The sequence below is a fragment of the Nannospalax galili genome, unplaced genomic scaffold, assembly GCF_000622305.1.
Source record: "Nannospalax galili isolate Female #2095 unplaced genomic scaffold, S.galili_v1.0 scaffold898, whole genome shotgun sequence".
Lineage (NCBI taxonomy): Eukaryota > Metazoa > Chordata > Mammalia > Rodentia > Spalacidae > Nannospalax > Nannospalax galili.
Window position 1 is genome coordinate 3,219,496 of NW_008342399.1, and position 21,906 is coordinate 3,241,401.

At 39.0% G+C, this 21,906-nt stretch overlaps 2 protein-coding genes and 1 non-coding gene across 4 annotated transcripts in view; 1 reads left to right on the forward strand and 2 right to left on the reverse strand.

Annotated features, from left to right (window-relative positions):
• Positions 1 to 3,477, reverse strand: part of Mccc2 (methylcrotonoyl-CoA carboxylase 2) — an 82,440-nt gene extending 78,963 nt beyond the window's left edge. The window contains exon 1 of the mRNA XM_008838481.3: positions 3,199 to 3,477. Coding sequence (XP_008836703.1) covers positions 3,199 to 3,327 — 129 coding nt within the window. The 5' untranslated portion in view covers positions 3,328 to 3,477. The remainder of the gene's footprint in view (positions 1 to 3,198) is intronic.
• Positions 3,478 to 11,145: 7,668 nt separating this feature from the next.
• LOC115071319 lies at positions 11,146 to 11,269 on the forward strand. The gene has a single exon (XR_003850411.1). It is a non-coding gene; the product is annotated as a small nucleolar RNA SNORA40 (small nucleolar RNA).
• Positions 11,270 to 17,027: 5,758 nt separating this feature from the next.
• The window catches only part of Bdp1 (B double prime 1, subunit of RNA polymerase III transcription initiation factor IIIB), a 117,541-nt gene continuing 112,662 nt past the window's right edge, over positions 17,028 to 21,906 (reverse strand). For both annotated transcript variants that reach the window (XM_008838483.3, XM_008838482.3), the window contains exon 39: positions 17,028 to 18,072. In XM_008838483.3, the coding sequence (XP_008836705.1) occupies positions 17,941 to 18,072 (132 nt within the window). In that variant the 3' untranslated portion in view covers positions 17,028 to 17,940. The remainder of the gene's footprint in view (positions 18,073 to 21,906) is intronic.

Below are 21,906 nucleotides of genomic sequence, written 5' to 3' on the forward strand. Positions count from 1 at the left end.
AGAGGAAAGGCAGGCTGCTTCTCAGCAGAGTTTGTAGGTCCCTGTTGGGGAGGGGGGGGCTGCTATTTGGAACCCTAACAGAAATAATGGCTGAAATTTTCTTAAATTTGATAAAAGATCTGAATGTATAAATCCAATAATCTCAACAAATTTCAAGAAGGATAAATTCAAAGAGGCTCACACCAAAACATTAGGATCAAACTGCTGAAAATAAAGACGAAGAAGGAATCTTTACAATGGTAAGACTCATCACATAGAAGAGATCATCAGTGAGATTATTATCAATCGATTTCTCAGCAGGAATCTTGGAGGCCTGAAAGGAATGTGGTGATCTATTTAATGTACTGAAAGAAAAATGAAAAAGAGAAAAGCTGTTGTTAAATGCAGTGGTGTGCACCTGTAGTCCTAGATATCAGGAGGATGAGAAGAACGGCTTCAGCCAGGAGTTCAGAGCCAGCCTGAGCCACTTCACAAGACCTCAGTTATTAAGGAAAAATAAAATTGTCAGGGAATTCTACTGCCAGGAAAACTGTTCTTCAAAAATAAGGGAGATTGGGAAGCAGAGACACATGGATCTTAGTGAGTTCAAGGCCAGTCTAGACTACATGGAAAGTTCCAAGCCAGCCGGTGCTACTAGTGAGACCATGTTTTTGCTTTTGTTTTTAAAAAGAAAGGGAGAGGGCCGGGTGTGGTGGAGCACACCTTTAATCCCAGCACTTGGGAGGCAGAGGCAGGCAGATCTTTGTGAGTTCAAGGCCAGCCTGGTCTACATAGTGAGTTCCAGGACAGTAGGTGCTACAAGGAGACCCTGTCTCAAACACACACACACACACACACACACACACACACACACACACACACACACAAAGGGAGATATTAGGATATGTTGGAATAAACAAAAGCTGAAGGAATTAAACTCACTATCACTAGAACAGTTCTATAAAAATGCTACTGGGCCGGGTGTGGTGGTACACACCTTTAATTCCAGCACTCAGGAGGCAGAGGTAGGCGGGTCTCTGTGAGTTCCAAAATCTTTGGGTTAGAATGAACTACAGACAGTAATTCAAAATCACATAAAGACATAAAGATTTCCAACAAATGTAAATATCTAAGCCAATATAAAAACCAATATTGTTTTAATGTTGGTTTGTAGTTCTTTTATATATTTTTTTAAATTTTATTTATTTATTTATTTATTTATTTATTTATTTATTTATTTTTGGTCTTTTTGAGACAGGGTCTCCCTGTAGCCCCAGCTGGCCTGGAACTCACTATGTAGACCAGGCTGGCCTTGAACTCACAGAGATCTGCCTCCCTAGTGCTGGGATTAAAGGCCTGTGCCACCACACCTGGCAATTTTGTATATTTTTATTTTTTGGTCTTTTTGAGACAGGGTTTCCCTGTAATCCCAGCTAGCCTAGAACTCCCTATGTAGACCAGGCTGGCCTCGAACTCACAGAAATCCGCCTGCCTCTGCCTCCCAAGTGCTGGGATTAAAGGTGTGCACGACCATGTCCCGCATTTCTATTTTATTATCTATAGGATTTAAAATGCAAATGCATAAAAATTATAAATCTATGTTAATGAGTACATAAAACAGTATATGAAGCTGTAATCTGTGACATCAATAGCATAACTAATTTGGTAGAGCTGAAAAGGATAAGAGTTTCTATATGCATTAATTCTAAATACATTGTTATGCCAGGTGTGACCACCTATGTATGCAGTCCTAGCTCAAGAGGCTAAGGCAGAAGGATCACTTGAGCCTAGGAGTTCAGGGCCCATCTGGGCAGCATGTTGCCTCTCACAAAAATTAGGTTAAAGAATGAAATAAAATTTAAAATATAAGATCCAGAGCTGGGTGAGGTGGCACATATCTAATAACTTTAGTACTCAGGAAGCTAAAGCAGGAGAAATGAAAATCTGAGGTCTATCTAGACTATGTGGTGAAACTATGTAAAAAAAAACTCATCTACACTATAAAGACTCACTTTATATCTAAGGATGCACAGAAGTTAGAAGTGAAAAAAATGGAAAAAGATATTCTATGCAAACAGTAACCAAAAGAATGAAGTGTTCTCTGATATGACAATCATAAGTAAATAAAGCCACTTAAGATAAATGGTAGTACATGCCATTAAGCCTAGCACTTAGTGTGCAGAGGCAGGCAGACCTTTGTGAGTTCAAGGTCAGTTTGGTTACACAGCAAGTTCTAGTGCTACATAGTGAGACTCTGTCTCAAAAAAAAAAAAAAAAAAAAAGATTAAGGACATCCTAACATAGATGATTCAAACAAAACCATCACCAAATACATTCTCTGCCACTCATTTCCTCTCCTCCCCCTCCATCCTCAACTCCCCCAACTCTCAGATGCCCAGATGCAGTCAGAACTCTGACCTCTCATTACCTGAAAGGTCAGTTTTTCTTACCACTGCTTAACTTCGGTCTCTTCTCCAAATCCACAGGCTCATGCCACTTCTCTACTTAAGTATTTTAAGGATGGTTTGCAAAATGAGATCTAAATGTGGCTTTTGCGTGCAAGGCCCTCCTGTATTGGTATTCATAGCAAATACTTAAAGAGTACCTAGACAACTTACAGGTTTCTGAGTTAACTTCTCCCCAATACTTGCAGGTCCTTTGCACAATTCAGATGTTATCTACATAAGCTTGGAAACCACTGAACAGATTTAAATTTTCATACTCTTAATATTTCACAAGTTCTGAGTCGTTTCTTTACCTGGTAAAACCTCCTAATTCCTAGAAAAGATATTTAAAAATACAATGGAATATGCATTTCTGTAAAAAGAACTTTAAAGCATTGTAAACACAGTCCAGTGTCTGCTGTGCTAGGCCGGTGGTTCTCGAAAGTGGCAACAACATCCCCCCACGAAGAACCCCACTTTAGAGACCCAGACCATGCACAGCCGGCTCAGGCGGCTGCATACTTAAGCTTCCCGGGTGACAATTCTGAATCAGGTTCTGACTTCAGAGACATAAAAAGGCAGTTCTAAAAGTGAATTAAAATCTCACGGGAACGATTTTCTTCGGCAAACTTTACTTCACCCTTTGTGCGTCAGAGAAAAGAATCTGGAGCTGGAGGGAACACTGCAGCAGCGGTCCACGCGTGCCCACCCTCCAGCCGGTGGTGACACCCGGCCAGCTGGGTGCACAGGCCAACTGCACGCCCCTGCAGCCTACCTGGTAGGTGGAGGAGCCCGAATCCGGCTGGGTGCCCAGCGTGGCCACCGAGTCTCCGTGGTAGGCGCGAGGCCGGGGGACAGTGGCGCGGGCGCAGGGCCGCAGAGCAGACCTAAGCGCGGCCCACATGGCGGCGCGTTCACCGAGCGAGCGAGGATAGTTAGGACGGCCGGCGCCAGCCCAAAGCTGGTTCTCTCTTCAGCAGATCTGCAGCCCCCAGACAGCTGCTCCTCTCGGGTCCCTGCAGCAGCGGCCCAGGCCTGCAGGTTCCCGGGCCAGCCCGGCACACGTGCCTGCGAGAGCCGTTTCCCATTAGTTATCACGGCGCGCCACGCCTCCCGACCCAGCCAATGAGGGACAAAAGAGCCGCTCCGCGAGGCCCCATCCCCTCGCGAGCCCCGGAGCCGTGCTGCGTTGAAAGAGCCACAGGATTTTGTGTTCTGGTTGGCACTCACGACCATCAGGACAGTGGCTGCTCGCACAGCGCAGGTGAAGCGCATCTGTCAGGCGTGCAGGCAGCACCCCAAGCCTCCAGTTCTGCATTGAAGAGCTTAAGCACCTCTGACCATTAGAATAAGAGACTGTGGACAACAGCGTTGGAATCTTCAGTAAGAGACCCTCAACACACCCATAAGAATTAAAAACACTATACGAAGAGTCTTGAATTTAGTTGTTTTTTTTTTTTCATTCAAATACATAACACCACCTACTACTGCATGGTTGCTTAGCAGGGCAGAGTGAAGACTGAGGGAAAATAAGAAAGCCTCAGTTGAGGCTAGAGCTAGGGTCCACGATGTCCTGGGACTAAGAGGCTGTTTTAAGAGAATAACACAAATGATGACATAATAAGAGCCGGATTGGTTAGGCCTAATATCAAAAGAACACACTCCTATATAGATGAAAAGCCGAGCGTGGTGTTGCGCGCCTGTAATCTCAGCACTCCAGAAGTGGATGCAGGAAGAACAGAAGTTCACCTGAGCTAAATGACGCCATGCCTTAAAAAAAAAAAAAAATTGTGGGGGAAGGTTGTTCCTTAGCAAAGCACTGCATGCAGACACACTGTGAACTCTGCCTGGTTTGGAGAGGGTTAGTGAAAAAAAAAGGAGAACTGAGCACTTCTGGGGCAAGTGAGTCAACAGGAATTCACTGAATCATAGCAAAAGCACAACTCTCATCTCAAAGGGATAAGAGTTTATTCTGGAGCTAGATGGGAGTGACCATGGCCCAGGAACACAGATTCAGGTTACCCCAAATTCCATGTTATGTGCCAGGGTAGAAGCAGTTTCATGAAATTTTTATAGTAACAGAACAAAGAAAAGTTTTACATCAAGATACTTTTCAAATACATTGGTGGAAACGTTAAGTAGGTGGACACAGCAAAAAGAGAAACCTCAAATGCAGTAATCAGCTACCAATAGTACTTCAGCCAAGACTGGGGCCTGCTATCCACTTCCCTAGTTCTCTATTTGAGTTTGCATGAGTCTTGTGCATACTGACACCATTGCTGCAGGTTCATATGAGCAAGGTCACAGGAGCCTGTAAGACAGTTTTCGTATGGGCATGCATCACCTCCACTGGCTCTTACAACCTTTCCATCTCCTCTTCTGCAATGGTCCCTGAGTCCTGGGTAGGTGAAGTTTAATGCAGGACTCCTGTCTGAGGGCCCACACTCTGCAGATGCTTATCATCTATACTTTGGCCGCTTGTGGCCTCTTTTAATCATTGCCCTCTTTTGGATAAAGGAGTTTTGTTGATGAGAGTTGGGAAATGCATTAGTATTCTCTCTACCCCTTGTTTCGTAAGCCTCAGGTGTAGCGGTCCCATTGCAGATGTGTCACTTAGGGTTGGGCATTTCACAGACAATCTCTGTGTGTGACCAGTTGCGGAACACTATAATAGTTATCTGTCGCAAAAGAAGCTTCTTTGATGAGTGGTGACTAGCATACTTGTCTGTAAATATAAAGATCCATATTTAGCACATAGTAAAAAGTTACATTTGTCTGGGGGATATGACAACCTTAGGGTTTTCTTTAAGACTTATGACCTCTCCGGCCATATGTATTTGGCTATGTTTCTAGTACCACACATGTGTTGCCTCCCATTCAGCAGCCTTAATGCCAGTTACGCAGCTGTCGATTACCCCAAGATAAAAGTGCCACTACTGGCACAATATAGTTTGCTGTGCCAGTCATTGTTGTGGTTATTAGGTGTTAAAGCTGGAGTTGGACCACTGATTGATGTTCTCCCTTAGCAGTTTATATAGTGTCTCCAAAACTATGAAAGCTAGCTTTCAGGAGGTGACTTCCAGGTCAGTTCCAGCCCCACTGCTCCAAGCCCTGTGTCTGAAGTATGTCCTGTCTTCAGTAATAAGCCCTTACTTTCAAGTTCTGGGAGGCAATCAAGGGCCTGTGTAATTTTAGGAGTTTCTTAGACTATCCTGGCCAAATACTCAAAAGGAGGTTTCTCCTGTCTGGAACTGTTTCTTGTTATATGGCCTTCAGCTATACACATAGATTCATGCAGAAATATTTAAGTATAATTTTCAATAGGCTTTAATACATATATAAAATTTAGAGAACATTTTAATAAGATAATTTTAAACGAAAATCCAGGAAGTTATATCTAAAATATAGGAAACATATACATGGTATCGTAAATATCTAACAGCAATAAATACAGGTAAAACATTAATAGTCTTTTTTTTAACCAATGTAAACTATTTGTTAAAGACAGGTCATTATAACAAGCACGTTGACTTTTTAAAAATATTTTATTTATCATTTTGATTTTATGTGTATGAGTATATGTAAGTGTTATACAATGTATGAGGAGGTCAGAAGAGAGCGTCAGATCCCCTGAACCTGGAGTTACAGATCGTTGTTAGTTGCTATGTGGGTGCCTCTGAAATTATTTTTCTTTAAAAGTATTTATTTCTCCTTAGGGTTTTAGGCATCCATAAGATAAAATTTTGGCAGTTTTGACTGTATTTATTTATTCTTAGCCACGTTGACTTTTGTAATAAGTATGCTAATCACTTAACAAGTATTTACCTAAACTATTTTTTCTTTAAAATTAGACAGAGATGAAAAATGATCTCAAATGTATTTTTTAAATAATTTTTGAGTATTTCATACATGTATATAAGGTGTTTTGATCAAATCCATGCCCACTCCCTCCCCTCCAACTCCTCCCATATCTATCACTTTTTTCTGATAATTTCATGTACTCTTTCTCCTTCTTTTTATTTCTTTATGGGGCTTTTTGCTACTCTAACATTACCCCCTCTGAATAGGTAACCCTAAAATCTTTTTAAGGGTTAGATAAAAGCTCCCAAATACTTTTGACATATTTGACCTTTGGAAAAGTATATTGCTAACAGTCCCAAGGACATTTTGACTTTTAGCCAAGAAACTGGCAATTTTTCTTTGGGCCTTTTTTTTTTTTTTTAAAACCCTACCTGCCTAGCCAATTCCTACTTCTTATTCTTATACCATCCTCTGAAGAGGTTACCAAACTTGCAGGTAGGAAATCGGGATGCAGACCACTCTGGCTTCTTCCATGTTGAACAGGGATGCAGGGTGAGGCAATTAGCGCACCCTTTCAGTGAGTCTCTCTAAAAGGCACTTACCTACATGCAGGCATTACACACATACACATAAAATTAAAATAATAAATAAAATTTTTTAAAAAGACTCCCAAATTGCATAACTCTTTTATCACCACGTGAAGGCAGGATCTGGATGCTCTCAGGCAGTCCCCTGCATTCTCAGCCCCTATGCCAAAGGGAGGTCAGAACCTGTACTCTCTGGTGGTCTACTGAGATCACAGATGTTACACTGATGGAGGTTGGAACCCACCCTCTCAGGCTGTCTGCTAAGATCTCAGCCTTGTCCTACCTCAAATATATTATTATAATATAACACATTATCTATAAACTTTAAGATGTCTTTGTAAGCCTTGAAGCAGGGTTTTTTGGGTTTTTTTGGGGGGGGTTGTGGTCTTTTTGAGACAGGGTCTCCCTGCAGCCCCAGCTGTCCTGGAACTCACTATGTAGACCAGGGTGGCCTTGAACTCACAGAGATCCACCTGCCTCTGCCTCCCGAGTGCTGGGGTTAAAGGCATGTGCCATCTCGCCTGACTTTGAAGCAGGTTTTTTAAATGACCGTTTTTCTTTGTAAATATTTAGAGTTGGTTTTACTTGTGTTTGGTAATGATTTGGACCTTGACAAACCTGTTTAAAGTGGCAGTAGTGTTCAAGAGTGTCCTTAAAATCTTTAAAATGTTTATATTCATATAGATATGATATATACAAAATATATCTAAAAGCACAGAGATAAGCTATCTTCTTAATATTTGGAATAAAGAGTTTAGCATCTCAGGAAAGCAATTATCCATAGGAAAAATTGCATTCTGGAACAAGTGTAATCATCTTTTAAAATTAACTTATCTTCTCAAGCAACAGGAACCACATGATACAACCACAACAAAGACAAGGATCAAGGCGATAATATCTTCACCAGAATTGTATAATCAAGTATATCTTGTGTTTTTTAAAAAGGAGTCTTTAAATATTTAAACTTGAAAACTGATGTTAATTCTCTCATAGAAGATCTAGGATAATTAGTCACTTCTACTTGTTTTGCCAAAGTGGCCCCATTGGTTTAATATCTTCTTTGTCCTTTGCCATTATTCTTACCCTTTAATTGGCATACTGGACATGTGGCCAAGGTAACTTAATTTTTTACAGTTGGGACAACGTGCCTTAAATTTAGTTTTATTATGAGCCCAAAAGAAGCTGAACTAATTTAACAACTCCAGCTTACATGAGCTCTTATAAGTCAGTTTGATACCAAGTAAATTATTTTTTAAAAAGCATAAGCTCATGTAAACAGTGCACACACAAGCAGTCATATGTAAGATAGGTTTTTTTTAGCAGCCAAGATCTTGCAATCATTTTTTGTTAGATTATGTATTCTGTAATCCTCATTGTAAAAAGGAAATTTAACACAAAGATCTTTAGCAAACATATATCCATTGTTTTACATGTAGTGTAGTCTCAATAAATAAAAAACTTACCTTTAACAATTTCATATTAAGAATATTTTGAAAAAAAAGAAATGATCGTTATCTCTATTACACAATTGAAATAAAAATTTAATTAGTAGTAAGCTGGGTATGGTGGTGCATGCCTTTAGTCCCAGCACTCGGGAGGCAGAGGCAGAGGTAGGAGGATCTCTGTGAATTCGAGGCCAGCCTGGTTTACATAGTGAATTCCTGGTCAGCTGGGGCTACAGGGAGACCCTATCTCAAAAAGGTCCCCCAAATTTTTTTTAAATTAGTATACATTTATTTAGAACATGTTTTTGAAGGAAATCCTAATAACAATCTATGTATTTAACAATCAGTTTTATAGTTTAATACATATCTCATGATTCTAATGAATGCTTTGTAAACAATTAGCATTTTAAGGTTTTATGAAACACTTAATAGACAATAAACCCAAAGATATTGTTTTAAAGATTTTCAGAGTACCCAAATTTATAAGGCAAAATACATCAGTAAAATACATTTATAAATCTGCACATGTGCATTTTAGTAGGGCATGGCAAAAGTAAAAATAAAACTAATAATTTTAGCACACAATAAAAAAGAATAAAAAAAACCTGAAGTGGCCACAATTTGTTTTAAAAAATGTTTTGAGGGGCTGGAGAGATGGTTCAGCAGTTAAGAATACTGACTATTCTTGCTGAAGACCCGGGTTCAAATCCCATCACCCACATGGGAGCTAACAACTGTCCATAACTCCAGTTCCAGGGGATCCGGACAGTTCTGTTTTCCATGGGCATCGCAAGACACAGGTGTACTTACCTATATGCAGGCAATACATGCATACACATAAAATAAAAATAATAAATATTTTTAAAAATGTTTTACACAAACAACACATGAAAATAATTATCATAAACACACATGACACAATTACATGAAATCTAGATGTACCCAGAGTGGGAGAAGGTAGAAAGCTTATATATGTGAGGAAGGCTTAGCACCCTAAAAGAAGAGAAGTTGAAGTTTGCCATGTGAACTAACATCGCTTTGTCTTTTCAAGAGCTAAATAACTGAGGGGGAGATGCCTTCACATACAAAACCAGCAGAGTTCCTCTTGTCTAAGCTATTAGCATTACATAAATTGGGAAATATTTTAAGACATCAGGTTAAGAATAAAGTGTAAAAATGGAACTGTCCAGGGGACACAGGACTAATGGGGCTGGGGGATGGTAGGAGAGTATAGGGAGAATATACTCAATGTACAAATATATATATGGAATAAACTATAAAAGCAGTTGTTCTGAGCATACTGCTTTCGATCCAGAATGTGCTACTTTGAGAAGCAGTCATCTCATTTTGTCTCAGGCTGCTCTCTTGGAGGTAAGAGACTGGCTTAGGCTCAGAGATCAGCTCTTATACTGTACCCCAGAAAAAGCTGTATGTTGCATCTGACCCAGGTACCAGAGTATGGATGATCTAGGGAATTATCAAGTGGGTCTCTGGCCAGAAAAACATGCAAAAGAACTAGAAGTAACACGCAAACCATGCTTAGCAGGGTTGATCATACAAGTGACCGTCAGAAAAATCACCAGTAATGCTTCAAGATGGATCTCAGCAGGAGCGCCCAGGAAGTTCAGCAGTGACTGAGATGTAGCCGTCACGTGGTCATCCTTAGAGGCCCAAGGAGTTCTCCTAAGTTTTAGAGATCTCCACTCAGGGCAAACCAGGACATTTTAATGCAGGCTTAAGCATGAGAGTTAAAAGCAAAAGAGCTCTTCAAGTGGAAAAAATATGATATATATCCAAGTGAGTATGGCTTCCCAAAGAAAAGTGGCCTTTACAAATAGGAATTTTTTTAATTTTAAAAAATTTTATTATTTTTATTTTTATGTGTATGAGTGTTATACCTGCATGTAGGTAAGTGCACGCATGTTGTGCAATGCTCGCGGAGGACAGAAGAGGCTGTCGGATCCCCTGGAACTGGTGTTATGGACAGTTGTTAGCTGCCATGTGGGTGCTGGGATTCTACCCTGGGTCTTCTGCAAGAACAACCAGTGTTCTTAACGCTGAGCCATCTCTCCAGCCTCAACAAATTGGAATTTTTAATACAGCATAGAATTGTTCCTTTTCTTTCTCTCTTTCAATCTCTGTTTCTTTCTTTCTTTCCTTCTTTCTGTCTCTGTTGTTGTAGTTCTTCATCTTGAAACAGGTCATAATCTATTTGCATATAGATTTTGCTGTTAGGACATAGGAATGAAGGGCAAGGTCAGAGAGATGAGATTGGAGGACTAGTCTCAGAATTTATCTGTAGTTCTTACATAACCTTTAATTTTTAATTTCTTAATTTTAATATCTCCCTTTAACTCATATGTAATTTTTGATGAGCCCTTAATATTGTAAATTACCAACTATATAATTTATTTTGCTTTTAGAGATGACTTTACATTTCACTTAAAACCAATTGTCCATTTGTGATATTTTTCAATTTTATTGCCTAGGACTTCTAGTTAAGTGTGTAAAAAAATGAGCCAATTTAGGTGAGTAAACATTTCCCATTGAGGGGAACTTACTTTTGGTTAGATTTCTACTTTTTTTTTTAACATTTGTAAGTTGCAGGAGCATACTAATCAAACCTACAACCAACTGGAAAATTAAATATCTGTTGGGCTTTCTTGAAACATTTCTCCATTCCTCAGATTAGAGATGGGAGAAGTGTCCAGGGAAAAAGAAAAAGGGGGGAAAAATACTATTAGCAAGTTTTAGCAGACAGTCAGAATCAAACCTCCCTTCAGAGGTCTGAAAGCAACCAAAAGCCAAACTGAATGTTGAAACCAAAATGCTTTCAAAGCAATAAATAAATAATAAATAAATAAATACCTTAAAACAAATACTTAAAAAGACTGTGTGTGTGTTTGTTCAACTGGTGGACAAAGACATGAAAGACAGGTACAAAAACAAATCCTCATTGCATCCCAAAACTCATTGTTCAGTGTGAGTTCTGATACATACCAGAAGGACTATAAGACAGCTCTAAGTGATGATGCTGAGAGAAAAGATGGTATAGGAATGAAGCATGCCCCAGGCAGCCAGCCTTGGGATCCAGGGCATGACGACTCCTAAGAGACTGAATGTGAGTGATGGGCCTTGTGAAGGACCTTATCACACAGATGAATATTTACCTCACCATAGGTACTTCTATAATTGATCTCAAAATTCTGAACTCAGAACTTGGCAAGAAAGAAAATAATTGGAGAGCCGAGATGGCGGTGCAGTCATTGACAGCAATGGGCACTCTTGGCATAAGGGCTTAAAACATGACTCCAGGCCTCTTCATTTTATTAAGACTCTTGATGCTGCTATATTGATTCCAAAATTCTGAAGTCAGAACTTGGGAAGTAAGAAGGAAAATAACTGGGGAGCCAAGACGGTGGAGCCTCACTAGCCCGGCTGCCCATGAACAATGGTGGAGTTTGGCTGACCACATGCAGCAGTGAAGCTGTACCAGCCTGGCCACCCAGGTGCCCTGGTGGCAACCATGATTGGCTGACCATCATCATCACCCAGTGGCTGTTGAAACCTGGCTGCAGTCCTCAACAACATTAGGAATCTAAGAAGTCTAGAGATTTCAGAAAATGAACTAGAGGACACTGGTGTAAAGCTGCCATGTGAAGCTGTCAAACTCCCCAACTGCCACTCAGAGAACCTTGGGTTGGCTGCCTATGCCTGCTGTGAGGACCTAGCTCCTGCTTTTACCTACAGTAAAACCCTGTGGGGAATCAACCTGTTGGAGAACATCTTGGTCCACAGTGAGTGGGGCCTGGAAAGAGTCAAGAGTGTAACCTGCATGCAAGGCTTGTGAACAACTGATTTTGATGAAGAAAACCAAATGTTTGGACCAATGAGAAAAAGAGAAATCCCCATTTGACATTCCTAAGCAGTGTGTAAGAGAAACAGAAATTAAGAGTAAAAATTACATTCCAAGAAACTGGGGCAAATACTGACCCAAAGCCACATACAAAGGAAAGGGAGTGGGCCCTTATTTTGGCACACCTCCATGTACAAATTATAGATCACCAACACTCCAATGAGATATGATTCCTTCGGCACCCAACTCAGAGGGTTATGTAAGATGGATGGGGTTTTTCATAGAAGACATGAAGTAGGGGTGGGGGTGGGGTGGAGCCATAGAGTGAGGGGTGAGGGTGGAGATGGGGGAGGAAGTCTGAATACAATCAAAATTCATTCTATGAAATTCTTGAATCAACAAAATTTCTCTTAAAAAGAAAGCTTTGAAAGCAAACCAAAACCAAAAAGGTATCTACCAAGTAGGATCCTTAAACAACCAGCTCAGAATAAAAAAAGGACCATCAACCAAACCAAGGGAGGTCTGAGAGTCCCAAAAGAATTCACCACAATCCACAAGGAGACACCACCAAATGGCTGGACTCAATGGGTCTATGCCAGTACCTATTTCCATCCAGGTGACTCCTCAGATGAAAAGTGGATCACATGTAAATGCACCCGTGTTGTGCAATGTCCTTGGAGAACAGAAGAGGTTGTCAGATCCCCTGGAACTGGAGTTACAGACAGTTGTTAGCTACCATGTTGGTGCTGGGATTTGAACCTGGGTCTTCTGCAAAACAGCCAGTGCTCTTAATCGCTGAGCCATCTCTCCAGCCCTACCCTGGAAATTTTCACCTGGCTGGTAGCATGAGGCTGGAGTCCCAGTAACTTACAAAGTTGAATATGGAAGCTTCCTTCCACCTAGGAATGAAGAGGCCAGCCTAGGCAACATAACGAGACACATCTCAAAGCAAAATGTTTCAATATGAATTTTTGAGATAACACCATCAGTCATACAAATAGTACTGAGCATGGTGCATGGCTCAGTGGTAGAGTACCTGCCTAGAATGCATAAGGCCCTGGGCTCCACCTACAATTACAATGCACACACACACACACACATACACACACACAAACACGATAGGATGAAAATGTCCACTATATTAATTTTGAAGCGATACATTCTGTATGTATGTGTGTGATACATGTGCATGGGGGGGGGGGCCTCGGGGGTCACACATGGAAGCACAGGACAATGCCCCAAATCCTGCTCTGTCACTGTCAGCCTTATTTGAGACAGGGTCTCCCACTGAGCATGGAGATAGGCTGACAGTCCAAGCCCTGGGATCCAAACTCTGGTCCTCATACTTGTGCAGCAAGTGCTCTTATCCACTGAGCTCTTTCTAGCCCCAGAAGTAACGGACTTTAAAATCTAAGCAAAGGGGAAACGAGGGCATATTAGCAACCAGAGTAGTTTGCCACATAAAATATATGACATTAAGCATTCTACCTTGCTACAAGTTGACCCTAAATATGGTTTTGTAATGCAGAAGAAAACCTAAAGATTCACACATCACACAAGTCATACAAAGATAAAAGCAAAGGCAGAAAACCCAAACCAGATCTGTTGAATTCAAAGCATTTATTCCTGGCATTGAGGCCCAAAGAAAAACATTTCCTAAAAATCCCAGCACTTGAGAGGTGATGCAAGATCAGCAATTCAAGGTTATTCCACGTTATCCAATGAGTTTAAAGCCAGCGTGTCTCAGAAAATTAATTTTTCCTATTAGTTTTACTGTTAAAGATTTATTTTTATTTTTAATTATGTGTATGCATGTGACTATGTGGGGCTAAGACTACAAGAGTGCAGTTGCTCACAGAGGTTGGAAGGGGGCATTGGATCTCCTGGAGCTGGAGTTACAGGTGGCTGTGAGCTGCCTAATATAGGTGTTGGGAACCAAACTCGGGTTTTTGCTTTTGTTTTTTGTTTTTTGTTTTATGGGGCCGCGCAATGGTGGGGCTGGCCCAACACGCCCCACCCAGCACTCCAGCCCTAGTTCTGTTGAGACAGGATCTTGCTATGGAGCCCAGGCTGGCCTCAAACTTACAATCCTCCTGTCTCAGCCTCCCAAGTGCTAGCTACGATTATAGGCATGTAGCACCACACACCTAGCTAAGCTTTCAAAAGTAGGATACTGGATGAGATAGTAAATAATGCCTATGCCATTAGAGAAAAAATAAAATTGTTTTTTTGAGACAGGGTCTTCCTAGCCCCAGCTGACCTGGAACTCACTATGTTGACCAGGCTGGCCTTAATCTCACAGAAATTCAACTGCTTGCTTCTGCCTCACAAGTGCTAGGATTAAGGGTGTATGCCACTAAAGCAGAATAAAAACAAATTTTTCTTTAGGCTTCTGTACTATTTCACAATGTCTCTAAAAGTGAGCAGACCAAACAGCACAGTTATAGTCTTATATCTGATGGTGGGACATGATCCAAGATAAAAACCTCACATCTGGAGAAACAGCTATACTAACAAAACTTCCAGATAGTTTAAAAAAAGGGGGGGGGCACTGATATTTTGCCAACAAACACTTCAGAAATTCTGTGCTCTATTATCTCTGGGACTAAAGTTTCCAATTTGTCCTTCCTTAGAGGAAACAAAATGTGTGTTGGAAAAGGGAGAGTAAAAGAGCTTTTAAGAACATGAAATATATATTTTTTGAGATAGGGACTATGTAGCCCAGGCTAGCCCTGAACTCATGATCCTCTTGCCTCCACCTTGTGGGTTCTGATTACAGGCTTGAACTACCATACTTGGTGACACTCTATTTGTATAGAAAGAAGAAAGTACAGACTAGAGTTGAAAACTCTAACTCATCAACTAGACATAAAAATCTCTGTTTGAAAAGAACAAAACAGAAATGATATAAAATAACTTTTATTTACATAATTTATCTACAGAACATAACTGCTTTCTTTAGAACAAGAAAATTTACAAATAACATATTGCTTTTGTCAAAAAATTCTTCAAGCAAGGCAGTGTACTCAGCCACTTGCGTTTGAAATATGATGGTAAATAGTAGATATTAATATTTTCACCTGTGCCTTATTCATTTATCACACTTAGACTTTTAAATCACAATATTGGCCACTTGATAAGATGCAAGAGTTCAGGAAGTATAGTGAAGAAAGATAAAGACCTTTAATCACATCTCCTTTAAGGTTTATAAAATAAATTTTATGCAATATCTTCTTTACATCATCAAAGACCTTTCCAGCTAAGTACAATGGTTAAGTTTCTCTTTTTCCAACATTTGTTTTAAGGACATAATAATAGGACAATTTGTTGACTGACTTGATTCTCTACAAAACAAATACCCCTCCATTCTTTATACAATAAATTACATCTTCCATAAAATGGTTTATTATAGGCGAACAAGAGACAAAGGTTAAAAAAAATAAATATTATACAGGGATAAATAATAGTTTAGTCATGGTAACCTAATACCCCAACTAACATTAAGAAAAAAACCTTTTAAGAACATGAAATTTTTAAAATTTACAAACAGCATTGCAATAGCAGTGTGATTTACCACCAATGATTTTGTGACAATTAAATGAAACAGATGTATACTTAGAGTTTCCATCTAATTTATAGATCCTCCTTCATGACAAAGAAGTTAAATCACTAATTGCACTCCAGTCCAATGAATGAGCAATGCTCTCATAGCAAGTTCCAATCAACGAGCATCAGTGTTATATGTGCTGAATCCTATCCTCTTTTGTGTAGGAACTTGAAAACTGGCCTCTGATTTTTCAATATACAAAGATCAAGATTACCAAGACTTAAAAATATTTTTCCAATTGAAATAGTGATCATTTCATAATACATTCAACAAGCTTTAAAATCCTAGGCACATTTCACAACTTCTGTGACAAATAACTCATACTTAACAGACATCAGCACCTTCAGATAAGAAAACTACATTCAAGTCCTGGGGAAGTAGCTCACTTGGTAGAGTGCTTGCCTGGCATGCATGAAGTCCTGGGTTGGATTCCCAGCACCACACAAAAATGGGCATGGTGGTGCACTCTTGTAATCTCAGCACTTGGGAGTAGAGGAAGGAGGATAAGAAGTTCAAGGACATCCTCAGCTACTAATGGAGTTCAAGGCCAGCATGGCATTCATGAGACCCAGTCGTAAAGGAAAAAAGGAAAAAAGTCCAAGATACGGGTCAAACTAAAAGTACAAGCAGCCTCATTTCTTCACTCACTCATGGTCTGGCTGCTTTCACATGAATCAGCAGGCCAAGCAGGTGCCTCGAAGATTACTTGGTCTACAATCTCAAACATATTTAAAAAAAAAAAAATTCAACTGCTGAGCTAATGTATTCATCTATGAGGCTTTTCTAATAATACTGAATAAATCCACTCTTTTTTTTTTTTTTTTTTTTTTTTTTTTTTTTTTTTTTTTAAATAGTCCAGGCTGGCATTAAGCTTGCAATAACTCCACCTTGGCCTCTTGGGGGTCTGGATTACAGGTGTCTGCCACCTCGCATGGCAACCATCCCAACATTTTAAACCCAAACTACCAATTTTATATATCTACTCTTTAAAGAGCTTAATTTGAACCAGGGAAGATCTGCTAAGAGAAATAAGACATTTCTATAAATCGCCAAATCTCAAAATTAAAAACATCTCAGTTCATAAAGATGACAATCATTGACTTTACAAAGTCTTCCTATCTTATTTTCTGTTTTTTAACATCAAAATCATGTTCTGTGTTTAAAGACCTACATATATATCCTTGAGAAGAATTTAATGAGGGGGGAAAAAAATCTAAGTTTTTTTTTTTTTTTTAAAGAACTGTGTGTAAAGGAGTTCCAGTTTTACATGAAAATGTGTCTCATAAGTTGAATTTTTTCCTCCCAATGAAAATCCTGAGATCATAGAATAAGAAAAACAAAAAATTCACAGTACAAATTCAACACACTAAAGTATAAGAAAAAGAAATATTGAAAACGTAGACATTATCTAAACATTTTTAGTCATGACCTTTAAAAATATCTTTAAATTAAAGAGGAAAAAGAGACAAATATTTGTTAATGCTTTCTTTACCCACAATCTGTTATGTGAAAATAATTAAAACTGGATATACTTTTAAATAAAAAAAAATTAAAATAAATAATCTCTTTTGATGTGCCATCTTTATAAATAGCAAGTTTAAATACTAGATCTTCAATTATAACTAATGTTACATCATCATGGATTAGAAAAATACATTTTTCAGTCAGACAGCTGATAATATTAAAGTTTTAACTTACCATACCAAAGTGGAGTTTTCCAATTTCCTTTCATGTACTCATAGGAACTTACAACAATTGAAAAGGCCTTCATCATCCCTCCAAAAAGAAAACAGAAACGAAACAAAGCAAACCAAACCACATTTACAAAAGTTCACTGACTGTTAAATACAATCAAGTTCCAAATATGCTGGCGTGATGATTTACACAGATACTTCTCCACGGTATTCCCAAAGTCCAGGTGTGCTAGGCACAGGAAGAGTCCAATGTAAACAAGCGTTCCTATTTCAGTCTCAGAAAGCATTCTGAATTGCTTGGTATTTCCAAAATGCTGAGTCCATCAGAATGAAAGAAGCCTCAGAAATGTTTTCCAATGATTATAGGAGCTTCAAATCAAGCTCAATAAATACTCAAAATTGACCTAAAGAAAGATAGGCAGTGATGCTTTTTCTAAATACTGCTTTGCTAATGTCATTGACTCTAGAAATCTTAAAAAAAAAAAAAAAAAAAAAAAAAAAGAAAAAAGGAAAAACCCAAGATTGTTTTATTCTGTTTCATCCACTTCAATGAAGATATCACCAAAGAAATACTCTGAGATTGTGGTTGCTTCCTCTTCAGATGCCTGTTTTTGCTCATTTTTACATTTTTCTTTTGGCGATGGCTGATCAGAAGAAACCTAAGATAATCAAAACAAAATTGCAATATAATATTTACATGTTGTTAGTGAGGTCTGGGGGTGAAGCTCAGTGGTAGAGTGCTTGCCCTGCAAGCCAAAGACCCTGGGCTCAACCCCAGGCACAGAATGAAAAGTAAAGGTGGACTAATCCTAAATGCAGGAAGAATTTTAATAATAAGGAAACTTTTGCAGCATAATAAAATGGAAGGGCTGTAGAGATAGCTCTGTAGTTAAAGCACTTGCTGCACAAGCATGAAGGCCTGATGTCAGCCTCAGGCCTCTATACATATAAACAGCCACATACATGTGAAGGCACAAACACACATGCTCATCACACAAAGAAAAACATACGAGGAAAAACATTAGATGCAACTTACCTAAATATATAACACTAGACATAATTAAGTAAATTACAATGTATCTCATGACCCACTGCTTCACTCTAATTCCCACAGGAAAAAATTTAAATATACAAAACTAAACACTGTTAAACGAGTAACTAAAACATTTTAATTGCTAGAGTAAGAATAAACTGATCCTCATAAATCAAAGGTCAGCATGCTTATAAATCAACTCAAAAATTACGACAGAGCCAGGCGAGGTGATGTACCAAAAGAAAAAGAAAAGAAAGTTAAGACAGCATAGTAATGGCACAGAAACATATACATACGCCAACAAAACAGATAAAAGTTACACACACACACACACACATATTTTTTAATATTTTGAGACAGGGTCTCCCTGTAGCCCCAGCTGACCTGGAAGTCACTAGACCAGGCTAGTCTTGAACTCACAGAGATCCGCCTGCCTCTGCCTCCCAAGTGCTGTGATTAAAGGTGTGCGACACCATGCCCAGCTATAGTACATATATTTTTAATTTTTTTTTTTTTTTTTTTTTTTTTTACTTTTCACTTATCTGTGTGTGTGTGCCTGCATAAGTTTATGTACACTATGTGAGTGCTGATGGCTCAGGACATCACAAGAAGGCATCAGATTCTCTAGAACTGCAGTTACAGGTGGATGTAAGCTACCACATGGGTGCTGGGAACTGAACCTGGGTCCTCTGCAAGAGCAGCCAGTGCTCTTAGCACTGTTCATTTCTCTAGCCCCCAAAGGTTATAGTTTTAGATGGTCCTACACCCATGTACATATGGGTAGAACTAATTAGACTCAGTGCATTATAAATAAAAAAATTTTTAAATTAGGACATAAAGTTAGGGTGGAGAGGTGTTGGGGAAAGTGAGGAGCAGATATAATCAGGATACATTGTATACACGAATAAAATTTTCAAAGAATAAATTAAAATATTGTTTTTAAAGTTTTTTTTTTTAATTTGGCAAGTTGAGCTATTCAATACATATTGATTACTGACTATACACCCATTTGATGGGAAGTTAGACCTATATATACCTTACCAAAATAAATCCTAAATAAATCAGACTTAAATAAAAACATTAAAACAACAACAACAATAAAACTTACTTGTAACAAGCCACAGTAAAATATTTTCATGTCCTAGACTGAGAGGAGAGGGCTGTGTTTTTAAGTGGCCCAAAAATCAGAAGCCAAAAAATTTTTTGACAAATTTATCTATGTAAAATTAAAAAATGATCTGCATGGCAAAAGCAAAAATATACAAAGTTCAATGCCAGGCATGGTGGCACACACCTTTGGTCCCAGCACTCAGGAAGCAGAGGCAGGCAGATCTGTATGAGATGGAGGCCAGCCTGGTAGACATAGTGAGTTCCAGGCTAGTTGAACAAACAAACAAGCAAATAAACAAATAAAACAAAATTAAAGTAACTATGGCATGCACACACACAAAAAAATGCAACTTGTATCACAAAAGGTACTTTTCCCTTAATATAAGACCTTTTACAGGTTAATATGAAAAAAGAAAAACAAAACAAAACAAGTTTTTCAAGCTGGGCGTGTGGTTCACTCCTTTAATCCCAGCAGAGCGAGGCAGAGGCAGGTGGATCTCTGGGAGTTCCAGGCCAGTTGGGGCTACTAGGAGACCCTGTCTCAAAAAGACACCGCCCCCCCACCCCGCAAAAAGAGTATGTGATCATGAAGTGTCCTGTATACTCCTCAATCTTAACCCTTGGATCTCAAGTTCAATGCCAGCAGAGGCTATACAGCAAAAGCCTCACCTCAAACAAACAAGAAAATGTGTTAGGAGGCTGGGGAGGGGCAACTGGTAAGCAGTAATGTGAGAAATGGCATGATCCCTACTGAGACTAATCAGGTAGTACCTATCAAAAGAACACCATTCCTTTTGACCAAGCATTTCTATTTGTCTATAGATGAATGTGTAAAATGACTCATTTATAAGACAGCTATTACTTTGCCTTCAGAAATGGCACATAATTAGGAACAACATAAATACCTGTAATATAAAACTAGCATTACTAAATGGTATAACCTAGTAACAGAAAGCCATGTATAATCATAGAGCTAGGCCTGCCTCTGCTGAGATTCAAAGTGTGTGCCCATGCCAGGCCTATCACAGTTTTATTTATCCATTTATTCATTAAAGGATATTTCAGTTGTTTTCAAGCTTGTTTTTTGTTTTGTTTTGTTTTTTGAGACAGGATCTCCCTATAGCCCCAGGTGGCCTGGAACTTGCTAGTAGGCTAGGCTGGCCTTGATTTCAGAGATTCACCTGCATCTGTTTTCAGTTTTTGAATACTGTAGACAAAGGTGCTGTAAACATAAATACAGGGCTACATATGAACATAATACAGGACTACATAGGAACACAAATTTTCATTTTTCAATGATAAATATCCAAAAGTGTTGGTGTGCTTTTGTTCTGTTGTTTTATTTTATTTTTTTCCCCTGAGACAAAGTCTTACTAATGGAGCTCAAGCCAGCCTTGAACATATGATCTTCTTGCCTCAAAATCTCCTGAATGTTGGGATTACCAGCCTGTACCACCACTCCTAGCCTGGCTAGCCTGGTCTACATAATGAGTTCCAGGCCAGCCAGGACTATAAAATGAGATCGTATCTCAAAACAAACAAACAAAAATAAATAAACAAAAAACTTGTGATACACTCATATTATGAAATATGATTCTACAACAAAAACCAAGTTACTGGAGACACAAGTAGGAGGGCCACAATTTCCAGGCTAGTCTGTGCTTTATAGTGAGTTTTAGAAGATCACCTAAGCTACATAATGGAACCTTATCTCAAAAACAACCAGAAAACCCAACAAATTATTGGAGAGATGGCTCAGTAGTTAAGAGCACTGACTACTCTGGTAGAGGACCCAGGTTTGGTTCCCAGCACCCATATGGCAGCTCACAACCTTCTGTATCCCCAGTTCCAGGGGATATGACACCCTCTTTTGGCCTCTGCAAGCATTGTATGCACGTGGTATACTCACATACAAAACACTCATACACATAAAATAAAAATAAATTAATTTAAAAAACTATCTGATTAGTGAAAAAAAAAAAAAAACAACTTAACTGTCAATTTATGTAACATCTCTAAAAAAACAAACTTAATGAACAGGTTACCAGAAGTTAAGAAGGGAGAGGAAGTAGAAGTAGACATAAAAGATCATCATAGTGATGATGTTCTGTACCTTGCCTGGAGCAAAGTCACTATTGGAACATGGTTTTGCAAAATGTTACCACCAAGAGAAACTGAATAAAAGGTAGGCAGAACTTTTTTCTGTATTATATCTCACAACTGCATGTGAATCTCCAGTTATCTCAAAATGAAATTTGTAAAGAAAGAATGAGAGAGAGAGAGAGAGAGAGAGAGAGAGAGAGAGAGAGAGAGAGAGAGGAATATTTATTGTTATGCAAAGGCCTCTAAG